This window comes from Bison bison, unplaced genomic scaffold (assembly GCF_000754665.1).
Source record: "Bison bison bison isolate TAMUID 2011002044 unplaced genomic scaffold, Bison_UMD1.0 scf7180017864290, whole genome shotgun sequence".
NCBI lineage: Eukaryota > Metazoa > Chordata > Mammalia > Artiodactyla > Bovidae > Bison > Bison bison.
Genome location: NW_011494862.1, coordinates 1,837,407 through 1,855,420, shown reverse-complemented (window position 1 = coordinate 1,855,420; position 18,014 = coordinate 1,837,407). Strand labels below are relative to the sequence as shown.

Sequence of the window (18,014 nt, the reverse complement as noted above, 5' to 3'; positions counted from 1 at the left end):
TCCTTCCTTTACAGAAAAGGAAATATAATCTCAGAACAATTATGGAGCTCATCTAAGTTTACACAGGTAGAACATGGCAGACCTGGGCCTGCTGTCTGGACACTGGCTTTTTCAATTATTATATGCCTACCTCTTAAGATTCTATAAGAAATTATTTAAACAAATGACCACAAAACACTTGGAAGAGAAGGTGGTAACCCTAGGTGCCAAAATGTGCCATGTAGATTTGTCTTCAGAAGGGTGTTTTACACAGCTGTTAAGAGTGCCATTGGCAGACAGCCTTCATCTGTCAACACTTCAGGGTCTGACCCAGTTGCAGAGAGCCACCTTGGCCAAGGTCATGCCCCTTCTTAGCCAGCCCATATTGGAGCACTGATTGATGTAGCAGTAAAATGATTATTCATCTCAGCCCAATTTAGAACAACTGTGAAGGGTCATTCTAGCTCAAGACTTCCTCAGATGATTAGCTGAGGCTGTTGTTGGACACGCAAAACAGTTTACCTCCACCCTATGCCCACCCTACCCCTCAATACTGAGCCCAGTATCTTTCACACTAAACTTGGAATTAGAGATAATATGCTTCATGGAAAACCTGATGAGAAAAGGAGGGACTCTGTCCTTTTGGACAGTCCAATCCCTTTGGATTGAACTCTGTCCAGTCCTCCAAAAAGCACAACTATAACATGAACCAAAGTTATACAGAGACAGCATTTGGGTTTAATTTGGGTTTAGCACATTTCTCTCAATGATGAGGCAGTCTCTCAAAAAGCAGTGAATTCTGTAAGATAGAGGGAGCACTATTACTGTTGGAGGAATCTGTATCAATCACATAAATTGATATTTAACTGAAATTGGTATTTTTTAGTTCTGCTGCTGGCTAGTATGTAGGATAACATCAGTGGTATTTAGAAATCAGTGATTAGAAATCTTTAAAAGGAAATTTCCTCATTTCAATAAGTTTGGGGAATAACTTAAAATAGATGGAAAAATCCCACTTCCCATTACTCTGAGATTATTTAAGATATAGCGACACAGAAACTGTCCATGTCTACCAGTATCCATTCACTCCTTTGTCTTCTAATAACAGAGCCTGGGATTTTAGCTGGGTATATGTGTATCTGGGCTTCCCAGGTGTCAGTGGTAAAGAATTCACCTGCCAGGGCAGGACATGGCAAGAGATACGGATTTAATCCTTGGTTTGGGAAGATTCCCTGGAGGAGCAAATGGCAACCCACTCCAGTATTCTTGCCCGGAGAATTCCATGGTCAAAGGAGCCTGGTGGGCTACAGTCCATCCTGCTTTGACTTCAATGTGGAATAGAAATAAAGCATCTATTCTGTTTAAGCCATGACTATTAATATTTTGGTTTCTGGTGAAGCGGATCTACCAATATTCCAACTCATACATATCCCTAATTCAACAACTAATTCAAAACTAATTGAATCCCTAGTTCACCTGGGTGATTTTCCTTCTTTAACCTATTAGTATAATATCTTAGGGCTTCCCTGGTAGCTCAGATGGCAAAGAATCTGCCTGCAAGGCAGGAGGTCCGGGTTTGATCTCTTGAGAAGGGAATGGCAACCTACTCCAGTATTCTTGTCTGGAGAATTCCATGGACAGAGAAGCCTGGTGGGCTACAGTCCATGAGGTCACAACAAGTTGGACACGACTGAGTGACTAACGCTTTCATGATATCTTATTAGGAGATCACAACATGAGAAGAATAGAAATTAGCATCTTTTGATTGTGAGTTGCATCCTCCTTTCTCTCTCTCTCTTTTTGTGCTCTGCCTTGTCCTGGTCCATATTAAAACTTGAGTTCTATATAAAAATCAAGGGCCAAGGTAAGATCTGGACTGGAACTATGTTTATTTGTCAATATAGTAGGATTTTTGCTAGCAGCTAAAACTCTGATTTTTTATGTTGCTGAAGCTTTCTTTTTTAGGGAGGAGTAATTTTCATATAGGTTTGTTTATATTGTATATACAAATAGATATATATGATTCATTCATACATCCATTCATTTTATTCATTTATCAAGTCATTTGACAATGAAGTATATATAGTAAACCTATCCAAATAAAGTGAAAATAAATTCATGATAAGAGATATCAAATGGGTTACAATTCATTACTACATATTTACAGGTAGATGAAAAGAAGAAGTGAAACACAACCTTGTCTTAAAATTCTTCAAAAGAAATAGAAATCAGAAATTCAACATCAGCCATTGTTGTGAATCCTACCATTTTCTTTAACTCTATTAGTGTAACAACTGATGCTTTTGTGGCATTAGAACCAACACCTAAAAGAAATATTCTGATATATTCTTAATTGGTATAGGTCCTATTTCTCTTTTTGTACCTGAATTAAGTGTAGATGTATGAACATTTGATTGCGTGGCTGGAAACATCTAAAGTTGTACAAAACATTGCTTATTTTTATCCTGGCACTAACTGGATTTCAGAAGGTTATTTCCATTTATCCGGTTCTGGAGATAAAGTTCTATTTATGTCCTTTGTGAAATATCCCTATGTTATGGGTTATCTAGACAAGGACAAGGATTCTAAAGGCACAAATATCTTTTCAGTTCTAATCTCTCTTTATAGTTATGTTTATCTAGAAACATGCAGATCTTTCCCTAAAGTAACAATCACAGCTCATTTTCTTACACTAACTGTCAAAAATCATGGATATTTGGGAATCATAGTAATGACAGAGGTAGGTTCTCACATTAGAGGGAGCTGGCTGGGAATGTCAGGGCAGTAGTGGTTGGGGGGGAGGGTCCCAGGCTTTCTTGGTTTGTGGGGCTACTGGTCTGCCTAACCCTGGGATGACTTTCTCTGGGTGTCTCAATTTAGTTTTTGCACTGTTTCTCTATTTTTGTCAGTCTTAACCACATCATATCAATGTCTCACTTTAAAAACAGGTGTTGGGAAGAGCTCAGAGTGACAGCCACTCTCCTTGCTATACCCTTAGCAACATATGGAGTGGGAGGAATAGCTACCAGATGACTTGAGTACACATATTCTTTTTTATTTTTTTAATTGGAGTATAGTTGCTTTACAATGTTGTATTAGTTTCTGCTGTACAACAAAGTGAATCATATATGAAGAGATATTCTCTTTGATGGAAAGGATTTCTTCTAACTAGCTTTCAGAAAATATATACCACATGCCTGGAATCTTTCTAATAAGTTTTATTTCATGTAAATTTGTTCACTGAATTCCATGAACTTGCCTTCTTACACTTATCCAGGTAGCTCCCCAATGCCCCACTGTCTATTACACCCTAAACAGAAGTAAATATAAATTGGTTTCAATCATTTAAATAAAATTTTACAATTAATAAAAATATTTTAGTAAGTAAAAAATGATTTGAAAGATGTCAACTGAAAAGTGAAAGTGTGCACATTTAAAGTGTGCACATGTCCTTGTTACTACAAACTGCTTATATTACAGACCAATATGTCAGTTTAAAATTTGTACCTTCCATTGCAGAAGGGAAAGGAAACATACATGTCATGACTCCCTTTTCAAGAAGACATCTTAAGATGGCAAGTGAGTACATGATTAAAAATTATCTGAAATATTATTTGCTGTGGTTGATTACTATTAGCAATCATGTTAGTTGACTCTAACAGTAGTGGTAAAAGCCATTATAAGCACTAAAGAAAGCATCATTAGAGATTTTATCCATCCCAGGCAGGCACCCAAAGGATGGGTGATTACAACTCTTATAGAAATGTTAGTTGACATATTCCAGAAGCATAGAAAAAATGGTCCAGCATTTATTAACTATCTCATTCATGGGAAATGCTGCTGGGAGATCACATCTCTCTAAAGAAGATGCCAAGAAGCTAAGAATATATTAGCTCCTGATACAAGAGCCTTCGTCTGCTCTTCACAGTTATTTTTAGAAAACAATTGCAGCATTTATCAAGCGCTATAGAGAAAACACTGTAATTGTTGGAACTCAGAATGCAGCTAGAGAAATTTAGTAGATGAGAATTGGAAAAGAAGTACAAATTGCAGAAAAATACCAATTTGATTAATATAAATAAGGCATATCTGTATTTGGGGTTCCTAAATAGAGTCTTTATGACAATTTGATAATAAAATATAATGAAGCTTGTGAGTTTTAATATCTTTTTAGACTATGGTTTATTATATTAGATTAATATTTCTTTTTGAAGCATTGGCAATGAAAAGGATTTTTCCCTAAAGAAAGCAATCTCCTTGGTTTTCTTTCCATGAGTTTTTATGTGTTGCATCATAAAATAAGACATTAAAATGTGTTTTTAAAAATCGTTGTTAGTAAATATGTAAACTTCATTGTTGGGGGCCAGAGTGAGGTACTCCGCCCATGGCAAAGGTCATGAGGAAGGAGGCTCGACATACGCAAAGGCGGGATCGAGCCTCAGGAGTCCCCTTGGAAATCCTCGAGCGTCTACCCCCATAACCAGAGCCTGCCTACTTTACTACTTTGTGCTCACCTACACCTCTGACTTTACAGGGGGCTGTCCCCCACCACCTCTTTCGGAGAAGGAGTTAACCTAGAGCTCCAGTCAATAAAAACTTCTGGGCGTGACAAGAGTGTTTTAACCTACAAACTCCTCTGAAGGTTCTCTAGCCTGCCTGACAGGCTCGTCCGGCCACATGTGATTGCTCACAGCCTCCCAACCGTGAGAGGCACAAGATGCTTTAAATCTTCTAAAAACAGGTTCCTTAGAAAAGTTAGAAAACTATTAGTATAAGTATAATGGGCTGATTAGAAATTGTATTGGTGAAGGGTTTTTCATTTGTTGAGCCAATGTTTGTTGCTAAGTCTCCACATCCCCTGCCCTTACACACATTAATGAATATATAGAAGAAATAAGTATTAACCTTTGATATTAATCACGTTAGACCTTAGGCTAAGTAAATTCTTTCCTTAACTAAAACCCACTACACCCTCACCCTGTAGGAATGTAACTTTACTTGGGTGGCGTCTGTTTTGAGAATAATCAGCCCTGGAGAAATAAGTGTCCTGATTGACTGACCACTGTCACAAGGAGCGGGTCGTAAATTGTCAGCAGGCCCCCCTGGCCAGAAGATGATGTAACACCCCTAAGACCTCTGTATACATTTGTGTGAAGCACCTGACTTTAATAAAAGTCAGGACTGCTGTCCCCACGTGACTTTTGTATAACATCTTAGTGTATAAAAACAGACTCTGGAAAATAAAGAATTGGGATCAGTTTCTCGAAATACTGGTCTCCCCATGTCGCTCTCTCTCTCACTCTGGCTGAGTCTCCATCTGGAGCGTGGAACCCACCATGCTTACTAACTATGCCTGGGCTTCTAAGATCCGACCGGGGAGGCCTCAGTGTCTCCTCTCCTTCGGGAGAACGGAAGGACGCCTGCGGCCTACGTAAGTGGTGCAAACTTCTTGTCTTGAAGTTTTATTGGTCTCCCGCGTAAACCAAGCTACTCAGCCTCTTTTCTCCACTGAATTTTCCTACTGAGCTATCCTTATTCTATTACTCTTTATATCTTTAATTAATATCTAATTGAAGCTATCGTATCCTGATCCTCGCCTATGCCGTCTCTCCTTCGAATACCCTGGATCAGCCAGGGCTGGTCCCCGGCACTTCATATTGTTTTTAATTGTTTCAGAAGTAAGTCTGGATAATGTTTGTTATTTTTTCCTCCTTTGAAAAATGCTTGCAGGAAAACGTCAAAAACAAACATGATCCCACTTTGAAAAGCACAAAAACTGCAATATAAAATAAGCATAATTTTCCATAGCTAGAATGAGCTGTTTCAGGTTTACAGGGTTCATAAAATCATGACTATTGCAGCTATCAGCTTAGAGAGTTTCTGATCTACTTAACATGTATGGGCAGAGCACAGCTGTCAGTCCAACCTCACCAAAGCTTGAAATAAAAAGCCACTCACCACCGGCGATGGGGAAAGTGCAATGTTGCCTATTGATGCCTTCAGTTCATCTACAGTTGCAGCATTCTTAAGAATGTCTTTAGCTTGCAATGGCTTAATCTTGATATTAAACTTTTTGTGTGATTCTTCTTCCTCTTCTGATTCGCTCGAAGAATAAAAGTGCTTTCCTTTGGTAGGTAGAACACAGTTAAAGATGCATAACTCTGTCTTTTCTACTCAGAGGCAATGATGAGTATAAGACAAGAACGATAGCACAGAGGCAGCTGAAGCACACTTGGGTGGCAGAAAATCAAAGCAAAACAAAACTCAAAGTGCAAAGCAGGAAAGAGTCAGAATGTATCCACCTTTCCTTGGAACATGATTAAGGATGGCAAATTTCAAGGAGCAATGGTTACAAAGTCCATTATGTGTGTACACTCAGCACTCACAGGCCCATGGGAACTTCCTCTCACCATAGCAGACAGGAAGGCTACTCAGCGAAGGTTGTGATGACTTTTTGTGCTTCAGAGTGTGACCTGCTCGGACCAGAGATGGTTTGTGGGGAAAGCACAAGCCAGAGCTAACTCCCAGCCACCATAAGTAGTGTTATCATATCAGATTTTAGAAGACAACCCAGCACCCATAATTTGCACAGTTGTTTTTCAGCGCAATTTTTCTCTTTCTCCTCTCTCTCTTTCCTATGAATAGATTAAGGCAAAGTGCCTGCTTGTTAGTGATCAGGCTGTTCTCTGTGCTGTTTATTCATCTCTAATACTAGTGACAACAGGACTTGAGAAGCTTGGGTTTCGGCACTTCTGCAAATCCTAAATTTATCATCCTGCTTTCTGAAAGCAAATGGAAATTAAAATTAAAATATAAAGAAAGGATATAGCCGGGTTCCTCAGGTCTGATGCTGTAGCCTTCTTCATCCAGCTCAGGGGAATTCTATAAAATACAAATGCACATTAAACAATCATTGTCCTGACAATGGTAAAGAAATTACTCACATTCCTTCAAGAGTCATCTAGTTAAGGATATAGACGTGCCTCTTGTTTTGAATGCTATACGTTTATAAATTTACTCAAGGATATTTGGAGAGTCTTCCTATTGGGAAAATAAATTAGAAGCCAATTGTCAATGAAAGAAAATGCTCGAAGAGAATGTATCATGCATTTCCTATATAAGCCAAGGATTATGCTAAGCAACATGGTGGGGATACAATATGCAAATTATCTTTCGTCTGTATTCTGGTAGTCAAAAATTCAAAAAAAAAAAAGGCAAAACACAAAATATTACTGATAGGGGTCTGAAAGGAAAGGAAGTTTGTGAGATCTGGAAGAATCAGGGAGTCTTTGTGTGCCTTTTGGGTCAGATGGAGAGGAGAGGGGAGTCCGTGGTGAGGAAGAGATTGTACCAAGACACCAAGGCAGGATTGGACAGTATGATTCTCACGGTGAAAGGGAGAGGGAGATGAAGATGACAGGACTCGAGAGGAAGCTGTATGGGGGAGGAAGACCATGGAAAAGAAGACTGGGGTGGGGGCCAGGCAACATTCTAGGGGAAAAGTCTGGACTTGACATGGCTACTGCAGCTTCTCAATTAGTGTGGGACACGCTGAAAGCTTCCCTGGTGGCTCAGATGGTAAAGAATCTGTCGGCAATGTGGGAGACCTGGGTTCGATTCCTGGGATTAGAAGATCCCCTGGAGGAGGGCATGGCAACCCACTCCAGTATTCTTGCCTGGAGAATCCCCATGGACAAGGAGTCTGGCAGGCTACAGTCCATGGGGTTGCAAAGAGTCAGACATGACTGAGTGACAGCACAGCACTTGCTGAAAGCAGAATCATGAGGTGTTGAAAATATGCTAAGGATAGACTTGGGACTGGAGAAAGGAAAACTAACTCATGATACTTGCAACAATTCAGGTGAGATATGCTAAGAAGGACCAAGTTGTTGGTTTTGGGAAGGGATGAATCGAGGACATTTGGAAGGACAGATTGTGAGTTCTCAGTTACAGATTGGTCATGGGAGAAAAAGGAGAGGAAATGTTCAAGAAGATTCCAAGATTTCTTCCATCAAATCCTGGAAGTATTCCTGGCTGAACTCATTCTAACAGGAGGCAACTAACATTTTTAGGAAAAAGGTAAGAAAGATAAAAGTCTGCATGATTGGGTTTAGTGTTGTCATATTTTAGTTCCTATTATATGGCGAGTACCATGACCTACATTTTATTTCACTGACTCTTCATAGCAGTTGTGTGTGTGTGTGTGTGTGTGTGTGTGTGTGTGTGTGTGTGTTAGTTGCTCAGTTGTGTCCAACTCTTTGTGACTCCATGGGCTGTAGCCCACCAGGCTCCTCTGTCCATGGAATTCTCCAGGCAAGAATTTTGGAGTGAGTAGCCATTTCCTCCTCCTGGAGATCTTCCCTACCCAGAGATTGAACCTGGGTCTCCTGCACTGCAGGTGGATTCTCTACCATCTGAGCCACCGGGGAAGCCTCATAGCAATCATACATGGAAAGAATCATCCCATCCACCAGGGAGGAAACTAAGACAAATCAGATGCCATTTCTCTAGGAAATACATATAGCAAATGACAGACCTGGGTCTTGACCCCAGGTGTTTTGAGACTATACTCTGTGCTTGAGAGGGGAAGAGGGGGCAGAGTTCAAAGGTGGCCTCCTGAAGTTGAGGTTATAGGACTGAAAGAAAGAGGACAGAGCTGGAGAGAGAGATCTTGGAGTCACTGAAGCAACATATATGCCATGACCACAGAGAGAAAAGGGCCTGAGTGCCATGGAAAGGCCTCCATTTATTGAGCATTTATTATCTCCCTTTTGTCCTCTCAGTACTCAAAGTTAGTTGTTTTTTTTTTTTTAAGTGCAAGATTATTAAGTTTACTTTCCTGCTAAAAACCTGTACCTGCCTTTTTACTGCACTTAGAATAATAACCTAGCCCATTATATAGCCCACAAGGCCCTGTCTGATTCTCACACGGCCTTCTTCCCACTGTTGACATATGAGATTTGATCACTGCAAGCTTCTTCCCACTTCTGGGTCTTCATAAAAGTCCTCCTTTTTGTCTGAAAGTCTTTTCCCTCAAATATGAAGTCAGTTAAACCTTACTTAAAATTTAGAGCTTTGCTTAAAGCCCACATCCATCCCTAGGTCTTCCCTGCCAAAAACACAGTGATATAGTCTATTAAGAATAAAACCTTTCTTATTACTTAAAGAATGTGGAGTCTAGTGTATTAATATAATTATAGCCACAATTCTCTATGACCTGAATAACTTTTAGGACTAAGCAAATTTGAGGGAAATTCTGCTTCCTTTAAACACTCACAAGTTGTTAAGGATAGCACTAAGGTTTAGGGTTGGATGGAGCATCAGAAATACTTGATGAATAATCAAGTATTTCTTGACTATTCATCAATAATCAAATACTGATGAATAATCAATAATAATTTTGTATTTTAATTATAATGCTTCTTGTTTGCTTAGAGTATCCCATTCCTGCGCATTAAAGATGTCTATAAAATATAACAAAATTTTTGTTATAATAAAAATTCTACAAAATCTTACAAAATACAACAAAATTCTTTTTAGGTGAAAAAGTGTTAATTTTGAGAAAAAAATTACCCTTGTTGAATATATTTAGTAACTTCCCTTATAATATTATTTATGAACAATTTGGATGTGGGGTAAAATGCTGTGCTGTGCTTAGTGGCTCAGTCATGTTCAACTCTTTGCAACCCCATGGACTGTAGCCTACCTGGCTTCTCTGTCGATGGGGATTCTCCAGGCAAGAATACTGGAGTGGGTTGCCATGCCCCCCTCCAGGGGATCTTCCTGACCCAGGGATCAAACTCAAGTTTCCCGCCTTATAGGTGGATTCTTTACCATCTGAGCCAACAGGGAAGCCCAAGAGTACTGGAGTGTGTAGCCTATACCTTTTCCAGGGGTTCTTCTCAACCCAGGAATTGAACTGGGGTCTCCTGCATTGCAAGTGGATTCTTTACCAGCTGAGCTACCAGGGAAGCCCATGGGGTAACATAGGGGCTATCATAGATCTATGGAATTGAACTGCGGAAAATATAAAAAAGATCTCAACATTGGGAAACAGGTATAAGGGAAGACCAGGTAATGAGGTTGACAGAATGACATGTTCTGGAGTGTATGGCTGGCATGAATAATTGAATTTTCTTAAGATTCAGTTTTCCTTTCTATAAAATGCAGGTAATGTAGTATTCACCTTCTAAGGTGGTAAAAAACAGTGGCAGATTTTATTTTCTTGGGCTCCAAAATCACAGCAGATGGTTACTGCAGCTATGAAATTAAAAGATGGTCACTCCTTGGAAGAAAAGCTATGAGAAACCTAGACAGTGTATTAAAAAGCAGAGACATCACTTTGCAGACAAAGGTCTGTGTAGTCAAAGCTATGTTTTTTTCAGTAGTCATGTGTGGAAGGGAGAGCTAGACCATTAAAAAAAGCTGAACACGGAAGAAATGATTCTTTCAAACTGTGGTGCTGGAGAACACTCTTGAGAGTCCTTTGGACAGCAAGAATAAACCAGTCAATACTAAAGGAAATCAACCCTGAATTGGAAGGACTGATGTTGAAGCTTCCAATACTTTGACCACCTGATTTGAAGAGCTGACTCATTGGAAAAGACCCTGATGTTGGGAAAGACTGAGGGCAGGAGGAGAAGGGGTCGACAGAGGATGAGATGGTTGGGTGGTATCACTGACTCAATGGACATGAGTTTGAGCAAACTCTGGGAGATAGTGAAGCAAAGGGAAGCCTGGCATGCTGCAGTCCACGGGGTCACAAAGAGTTGGACATGACTTAGCAACTGAACAACAAAAAGGTGGCAAGAATTTAGTAGCATGTCATAATATGAATGGTGGTATTTAGAAAAATGAAATTCTTATTATTAACAAATGTGCAAATGCATTAACATCAAGTTTAATTTTTATGAAAGAGGAGGTTAGGTCAGATAGTCACCTAAGTTGTAAATATAAAGCCATTTTGTAGGAATTATGAATTTAGGCACTTGGTATGCAATAAAAGTGATTTTTGATGTGAATATGGCCTGTATGTTTTCTATGACTAGAAATATAAGAGCAATTTTGTCCATCCTGTTGTGGCTGGTGAAGTGTGTCGTGATGAGGTTAACTGGCTATTGGGGGAATCACAAGGAGAGTTTAGGTCTCCACTGGGATTCACCCTCACTCCTTGGGAAAAAACAACTGATTTCCATTTGACTTGGGAAAAATCTGTACTATGAGGCTAGAATAATTATCATATCCTATGGTAGGAATATTTGTATTGCTCCCAAATTTATATGTTGAAATCCAAACCCCAAGGTAATGGTATTAGGAAGTGAGGCCTTTGGGGGTGATTAGGTCACAAGGGAGGAGACTGCATGATTGGGATTAGTGCCCTTATAAAAGAGACCACAGTGAGGTTACAGTTAGAAGGTGCCTTCTATGAACCAGGAAGTGGGCACTCAATCAGACACTGAATCTGCTGGAATCATGATCTTGGACTTCCCAGGCTCCAAAGCTGTTAGATATAAATGTTTGTCTTATAAGCCATTCAGTTTTGGGCATATTTATTATAGCCACCTGAACAGACTAGGACATTGCAAAATCAAGGCCTAGACATGAACTGACTTGACGCAATACTCAAAGCTGCTTATCAATATAATTAGGATTGAATATCTGGAGTTAATATTTTAAAAAGTGTTTTTTGAACATGTATGCCAGGCTAGGCAGGCTACTGAAATATTCTGCAAATAGTTAGCTCATTGAATCCTCTCAATAATGCTATAAAGTAACTACTGACTTCATTTATGGTGGCCAGCAAATAACCAAAGCCACACATAGCTGTTCCATGGAGGGGCCAGATCTCAAACTCAGGTCTAATAGACTCTAGTGCTCTTAGCCTCTATAGCAGGCTACCTGTGCCAGCACCTCCTAATGAGATGTTTCCCTTATTTCTATGTTCTATTTTAAATATAAGCATGCCTCGACTCTTTTTCACACTGAAATATTTATAAAAACAATCTGATACTCACATATCTTTCCCAATCAATTTCTGCATAAAATCCATTTGGTGCTCCATTGCTTTTCTTCTGTAATAAATTTGAAAATACATTTAGAAAAGAAACATTTGCATTAATAAAAAATAAACAAAGAAAACTTGTCTTATCTGCATTTAGCAAGAGCTATCAAAATCCAGCACTGGAAAGACACATTAGAGCAGCCTATTAAGCAACCACACTGGTGTAACTGAATGGTAACTTGAGTTGCCATGACACTGCATAAAAGAACTTACACACTTACTTCACAAAAGACTGTAGGACATGCATAGGGATATTAACAAGTAGCTACTCAAATGTTATATAATTACTAAAGAATCAGCAGCCCCTATGTATTATTTAATCCTCTATACCTCAGGGGATATAACCAGATGTATTCAATATGTACATATTTAAATGGAAATATTTTGACCCACGTTATTCTCATACACAGTTATTTCCAACACATCCAGAGAATATTCATCCAAGTCATTAATTCATCTTCTTCCAGCTTTTCTAACACTGACTCAAGTTTTCCTAAACATCCTTGATAAAATATAAAGGGAATCAGATTCAAATTAGTTAACTCAGCCTCTAAGTATTAAAAAATAGTGTTGATGTTCTTTTCAAGTAACTTTTCTTATGAAATTACTAAAAGAAAATTTGAGGATTAATTGTGGATTTCTATCATCCATGCATCCTAGGCCTCCATGAGCACACATCATTATGAGAGGACTGGGCATCAGCATTATTCTCTCAGAATTATCTTAAAGTTCTATTTTTGGCCCTGGTACTGCCATGACACGTATGGCCACGAGAACTTGAGCAAGGATGTGGTATCATTCAAACCGAAATGTCTAGGATTCTCTATTTCTCGTGAGCAAAGGATAAAAACACAGATGAGGTCGGTAATGGAGAGTCCATTTAATAACATTCCTGTTGTTAGCACATAGAGCGATGATATGTCACTGAGCACTTGTGGATCTCACAACAACACACATCGGATGCTGATGAATGAGGCTTGATGACAGGACACCTAATTTTGCAATCACAAATGAAGGCTGGTTGAGCTACAATGTTAACAGCTGACACCATTTGACAAGTAGGTAGGAAAAGAAACCTTTTCATCTATGCATGCAGGATCACTAAAAAACCAAATCAGAGGTAACCTAGTAACATCATCATTGATTGATACTGCATGTTGATTGGGCGCTCTAAGGATTAGCAGTAGTTGAGTGAGGGGAAATAGTGTGTGAGGAATAGATAATGTGTCCATTATTTTCCTGTCTCTTCCCATATACCAACACCGCACTAGAACTTACAAATGCACAAATTCTGTCCTGCCTCCACCAACCAACACACTGGGACAAAGGGCCCATGCCCCATAGCCCTCTTCTTTGTCTTGCTCCTGACAAAGATTATATGATTAATCAGACTACATCATTTTAAGCTTCTCATAGAATTCCCTTCATTGCATTAGTGCTTCAGTGATATTCTTTGCTATTTGAACGAAGGTTGTTTTAAAAACTTGCCATATCAACTTTGCACCTGTATAAGCTATGAAGCTACTTTTGAGGACATGCCATCTCATAATAAAAAAATCTCTCTCGTGGTGAATGGCATGGTTCTTACTTCCTTTTTGTCATACTTGTTTTCTTTTAAAATTTCTACTTTAACAATGTTTGCATATGTCTTCCTTGCAAAACTCTCCAAATCCTCCTTATAACGCTGCTGCTGCTGCTAAGTTGCTTCAGTCTTGTCCGACTCTTAGCGACCCCAGCCTTAGGACTGCAGCCTACCAGGCTCCTCTGTCCATGGGATTTTCCAGGCAAGAGTACTGGAGTGGGGTGCCATTGCCTTCTCTGCCTTATAAGGCATATATAATATATTCAAAATACAAATGTAATTTAGGGTAATGGGAAATCGAATGAACTAAGCTGATCTCAAAAAACTAAACTTATGAATTCTGTGATCAGTATAGTACTATTAATAGATCTTTTAGTCCTTAATTCTTTATTACAAAGAATTGCTATCTAAAAACCAGAGATTAGATAAATTATTGAGTTCAAAATTTTTGAAGTTCTACACGTTTGCTTCCATGATAATCTCATCTCTGTAACCAAAGCCTTTCAAGACCAGGATAGTTGATAGGTTCAGCTAAATAAAGACAAAATGAGTGTGTGTATTTCTTTACTGACAATATTAGAAATACAAAGTTCCTCAATTTTTTGAATTTTCTAGATCTGGGCTGAGGGAAAGTTTCTCAGTTTCCATGGAAACCAATGGAAGATTGTGATAAAGAGAAAGCAAAGCCTATAAAAAGAAATTTCTTTTAAAATAATAACACTTTAAACATAAATACTACACACAAACAACAAATCATAATAGTACATTCTTTTGGGTCGATATTAAACACACACACACACACATATACACACAGTTCTCTTAGAGAAATTAATAATTGAGCATCATTCACCCTAGTGAATTCTTACAAATATATTTGGTTTTGCAAGTGGAAATTATCAAGTTAGAGCTAATGTAGAACCTGGTTGAAATTCTTCTGGTAAAACTCTAAAGAAGCAATTCTCCCAGTTTAACAATTTAAGCAGCTCATAGTGGTGATATGGAGGTAATGGCTCTATTGATTTTCAATTGGGAAACAGAGTAAAACCATGGAAGAATGTAATTTAAGTGGGGAAATATATAAAAATTAGGCTTAATATTTAGAGCAATATTGGCTATTCACCAACATATTCAATATAAAGAGTGATTTTTCTCTTGAAGTAAAAGGTATGTATTTTTAAAATTCTTTTCTATATTTTCTAAAATCCACAATTTACATGAATCACTTCTAAAACTTGAATATATGACTGTTATTTAAAGATAATCAAGGCTGATAGCAATATCGATCATGTTTTAATAGGTATTTTACTTTGGTCAAGCTTATTATCTCCTCTCAGATAATATGATTGGTTAGATCAATAAGTGTAGTAAAATTGCATTCAATTATACATTCATCAAAGTTCTTAATTTTAACTGTGGATGCTCCTCTTTTCCAAGGTCAGATCATGGCCACATTGTGCTCTTTGGTGAGAAGTATTAAAGACATGTGAAATACTGCCTAAATATTATCTTTTTGCCATTGAGATAGACTTGTCTCACTTTGTAAATAACCCTATGCTGCTAAGTCGCTTCAGTTGTGTCCGACTCTGTGCGACCCCATAGACGGCAGCCCAGCAGGCTCCCCTGTCCCTGGGATTCTCCAGGCAAGAACACTGGAGTGGGTTGCCATTTCCTTCTCCAATGCATGAAAGTGAAAAGTGAAAGTGAAGTCGCTCAGTCGTGTCTGACTCTTAGCGACCTCATGGACTGCAGCCTACCAGGCTCCTCCATCCATGGGATTTTCCAGGCAAGAGTACTGGAGTGGGTTGCCATTTCCTTCTCCAATGCATGAAAGTGAAAAGTGAAAGTGAAGTCGCTCAGTCGTGTCCGACTCTTAGCGACCCCATGGACTGCAGCCTACCAGGCTCCTCTGTCCATGAGATTTTCCAGGCAAGAGTACTGGAGTGGGGTGCCATTGCCTTCTCTGAACCCTATTGAATAGCACTATCCAATAGAACTATCTGTGAAGAAGTAAATGTTCTGTATGTGTGTTGTCCGGTATGGTGGCAATTAGCCACAAGTAGCTATGGAGTGCTTAAAATGTGGCAAATGTCACTGAAGAATTGAATTTTATTTTATTTTTAAAAATTAAAAAAAATAGGTATTTATTTAACTGAAGTATAGTTGCTTTATAATGTTTCTGGTATACAGCAAAGTGGTTCAATTATATATATATACACACACACACGTGTATATATATACACTTATTCTTTCCCATTATAGGTTATTACAAGATATTGAATATAGTTCCCTGTACTATCAAGTCGGAGAAGGCAATGCACCCCACTCCAGTACTTTTGCCTAGAAAATCCCATGGACGGAGGAGCCTGGTGGGCTGCAGTCCATGGGGTCGCTAGAGTCGGACATAACTAAACGACTTCACTTTCACTTTTCACTTTCTTGCATTGGAGAAGGAAATGGCAATCCACTCCAGTGTTCTTGGCTGGAGAATCCCAGGGACAGAGGAGCCTGGTGGGCTGCCGTCTATGGGGTCGCACAGAGTCGGACACGACTGAAGCGACTTAGCAGCAGTGCTATAAAGCAGGTCCTTGTTGTTTATCTATTTTACATATGGTAGTGTATATCTATTAATCTCAAATTCCCAATTTATACCTTCCTCCCTTGGGTTTTTCCTTGATAAACATGCTTGTTTTCTATGCCTGTGGGTCTATTTTTGTTTTATAAATGGGTTCATTTGTATCTTTTTTTGTTGTTTTAGATTTCACATATAAATGATATCATATAATATGATGTTCATCTCTGTCTGCCTTACTTCCCTCAGCATGATATTCTCTAGATCTATCTATGTTGATGCAAATGGCACTATTTTATCATTTTTTATGATTAATATTTCATTGTATATATGCACTATGTATTTATCCATTCATCTGTTGATGGCCATTAAGTGAGGAACTGAATTTTAAATAGCCACATGTGGCCACCATTTTGAACAACCCAGCTAGCATTGTTGTATAGTCTGGGCCACCAGGATCAGCACCCCAAGTCCACTGTGAAGTACCTGAGGTCCCACAGGCCCAGGTCCTGCCAAATTCCTAATGTTATACTTAGATAGTGCTTACCCTAACAAATGACTACTCAATATGTATAATGTTGTTTATATTATAGCCAAAGTTTTCTTAAAGATAGCAGATTCTTTTAAAAATCTGAATTGCTGTCCTTTTTCTAAGACATAGGCATGTCTCTTATGCCTGATCACTTTTTAAAAGTATATTCAGACATCAACATATACAATCTATAGAGTTGATTTAAAAATTGGCCCCAGTATTGGGGAATACTATCTAAGAAAGAGTCTTAAATGCTTTTGTGTTTTCAAACTTCAAACTGGGATTTTACTCACTGTTTCTACAACCCCTTGGAAATTTTAAACTAAAATCTGTTTCCTTACCGAAACTTTTTTTCCTCCTTCACGCGCGCACTCTGCTTTGTTATTGTAGGGTGGTTCATGTGGGCTGGGCTGCTGGAATTGATTGTTTTCATGTAGAAAAAAGTTGTTAAAGGATCTGTTTGTTCTTCAAGACACATATAAAGAATCACATGGAGTCAGCAAACATACCATAGAGGAAACAACATCTGGGCCAAATTGGAGGGCCTACCAATCTTGGCAGGGTTCTCGAAGCAAAGAGTGGACTTTGGGGCCCATAATGAGGCTCTATTCAGCAGGCCAGTGTGGCTAGGCCAGGAAAAGAAGGGAGAAGGGGAAAGAGGTGTCCCAGGCACCAGGGGTGATGTGAATCCAGTCCTTATTCAGCCAGCACTTAATTTATAGGTAGAGACCAAACACTGGGCCACACCAGAGACTGAATAAAGATAGTTGTATTTCTAATGGCAGTCTGAAAAGGCTAGCTCCACTGTTTATTTCCCTGGATCATAGCCTTCTGGGGAGACATCAAGACAGAGCACACACAGCTGCCAGCTCCAAATCTGGACCCTTTCCTGCACACGTGTTCAGGATGAGCTGAGATCTCCTCATAGCAGTGACCGTGACATCCAGTACCCCAGTCTAGGTGTGGATGGAAATCTGAACTGCTTAGGAAAAACTCAGGGTGTGTCCTGCACAAGTCAGAGTTTGTCTCTGGGTTAGACTGCATTGCCACACAGATGCCTAAAGTCTCAGACTTCGAGACAGACAGCTTGGCCAGGAGTGGGCATATTCGACCAGTGGAGAGCAGGGCAAGCCCATCTTGCCACATGCAGCCCAGCCACAGAGCCTCTGTAGACAAAACCTCAAAAGCCTTGTCACCAAAGATGGGCTTCACTGGATTTGCAGAAACTGAATTTAAACAGTTAAACCTGTTGTGTAACTCCTGTGTTGACAAAGTCATTTATAAGCATGAA

The 18,014-nt window shown here is 39.1% G+C and overlaps 1 protein-coding gene across 3 annotated transcripts in view; it reads right to left on the bottom strand.

Annotated features, from left to right (window-relative positions):
- SGIP1 (SH3-domain GRB2-like (endophilin) interacting protein 1) overlaps window positions 1-18,014 on the bottom strand; it is a 233,732-nt gene that overhangs the window by 112,336 nt on the left and 103,382 nt on the right. For 2 of the 3 annotated variants that reach the window (XM_010850276.1, XM_010850274.1), the window contains exons 4-7: window positions 17,065-17,136; window positions 11,994-12,050; window positions 6,807-6,861; window positions 5,938-6,113 (exon numbers count right to left, since the gene is read on the bottom strand). In XM_010850276.1, the coding sequence (XP_010848578.1) occupies window positions 5,938-6,113; window positions 6,807-6,861; window positions 11,994-12,050; window positions 17,065-17,136 (360 nt within the window). The remainder of the gene's footprint in view (window positions 1-5,937; window positions 6,114-6,806; window positions 6,862-11,993; window positions 12,051-17,064; window positions 17,137-18,014) is intronic. The other variant, XM_010850275.1, reaches the window with a different exon arrangement.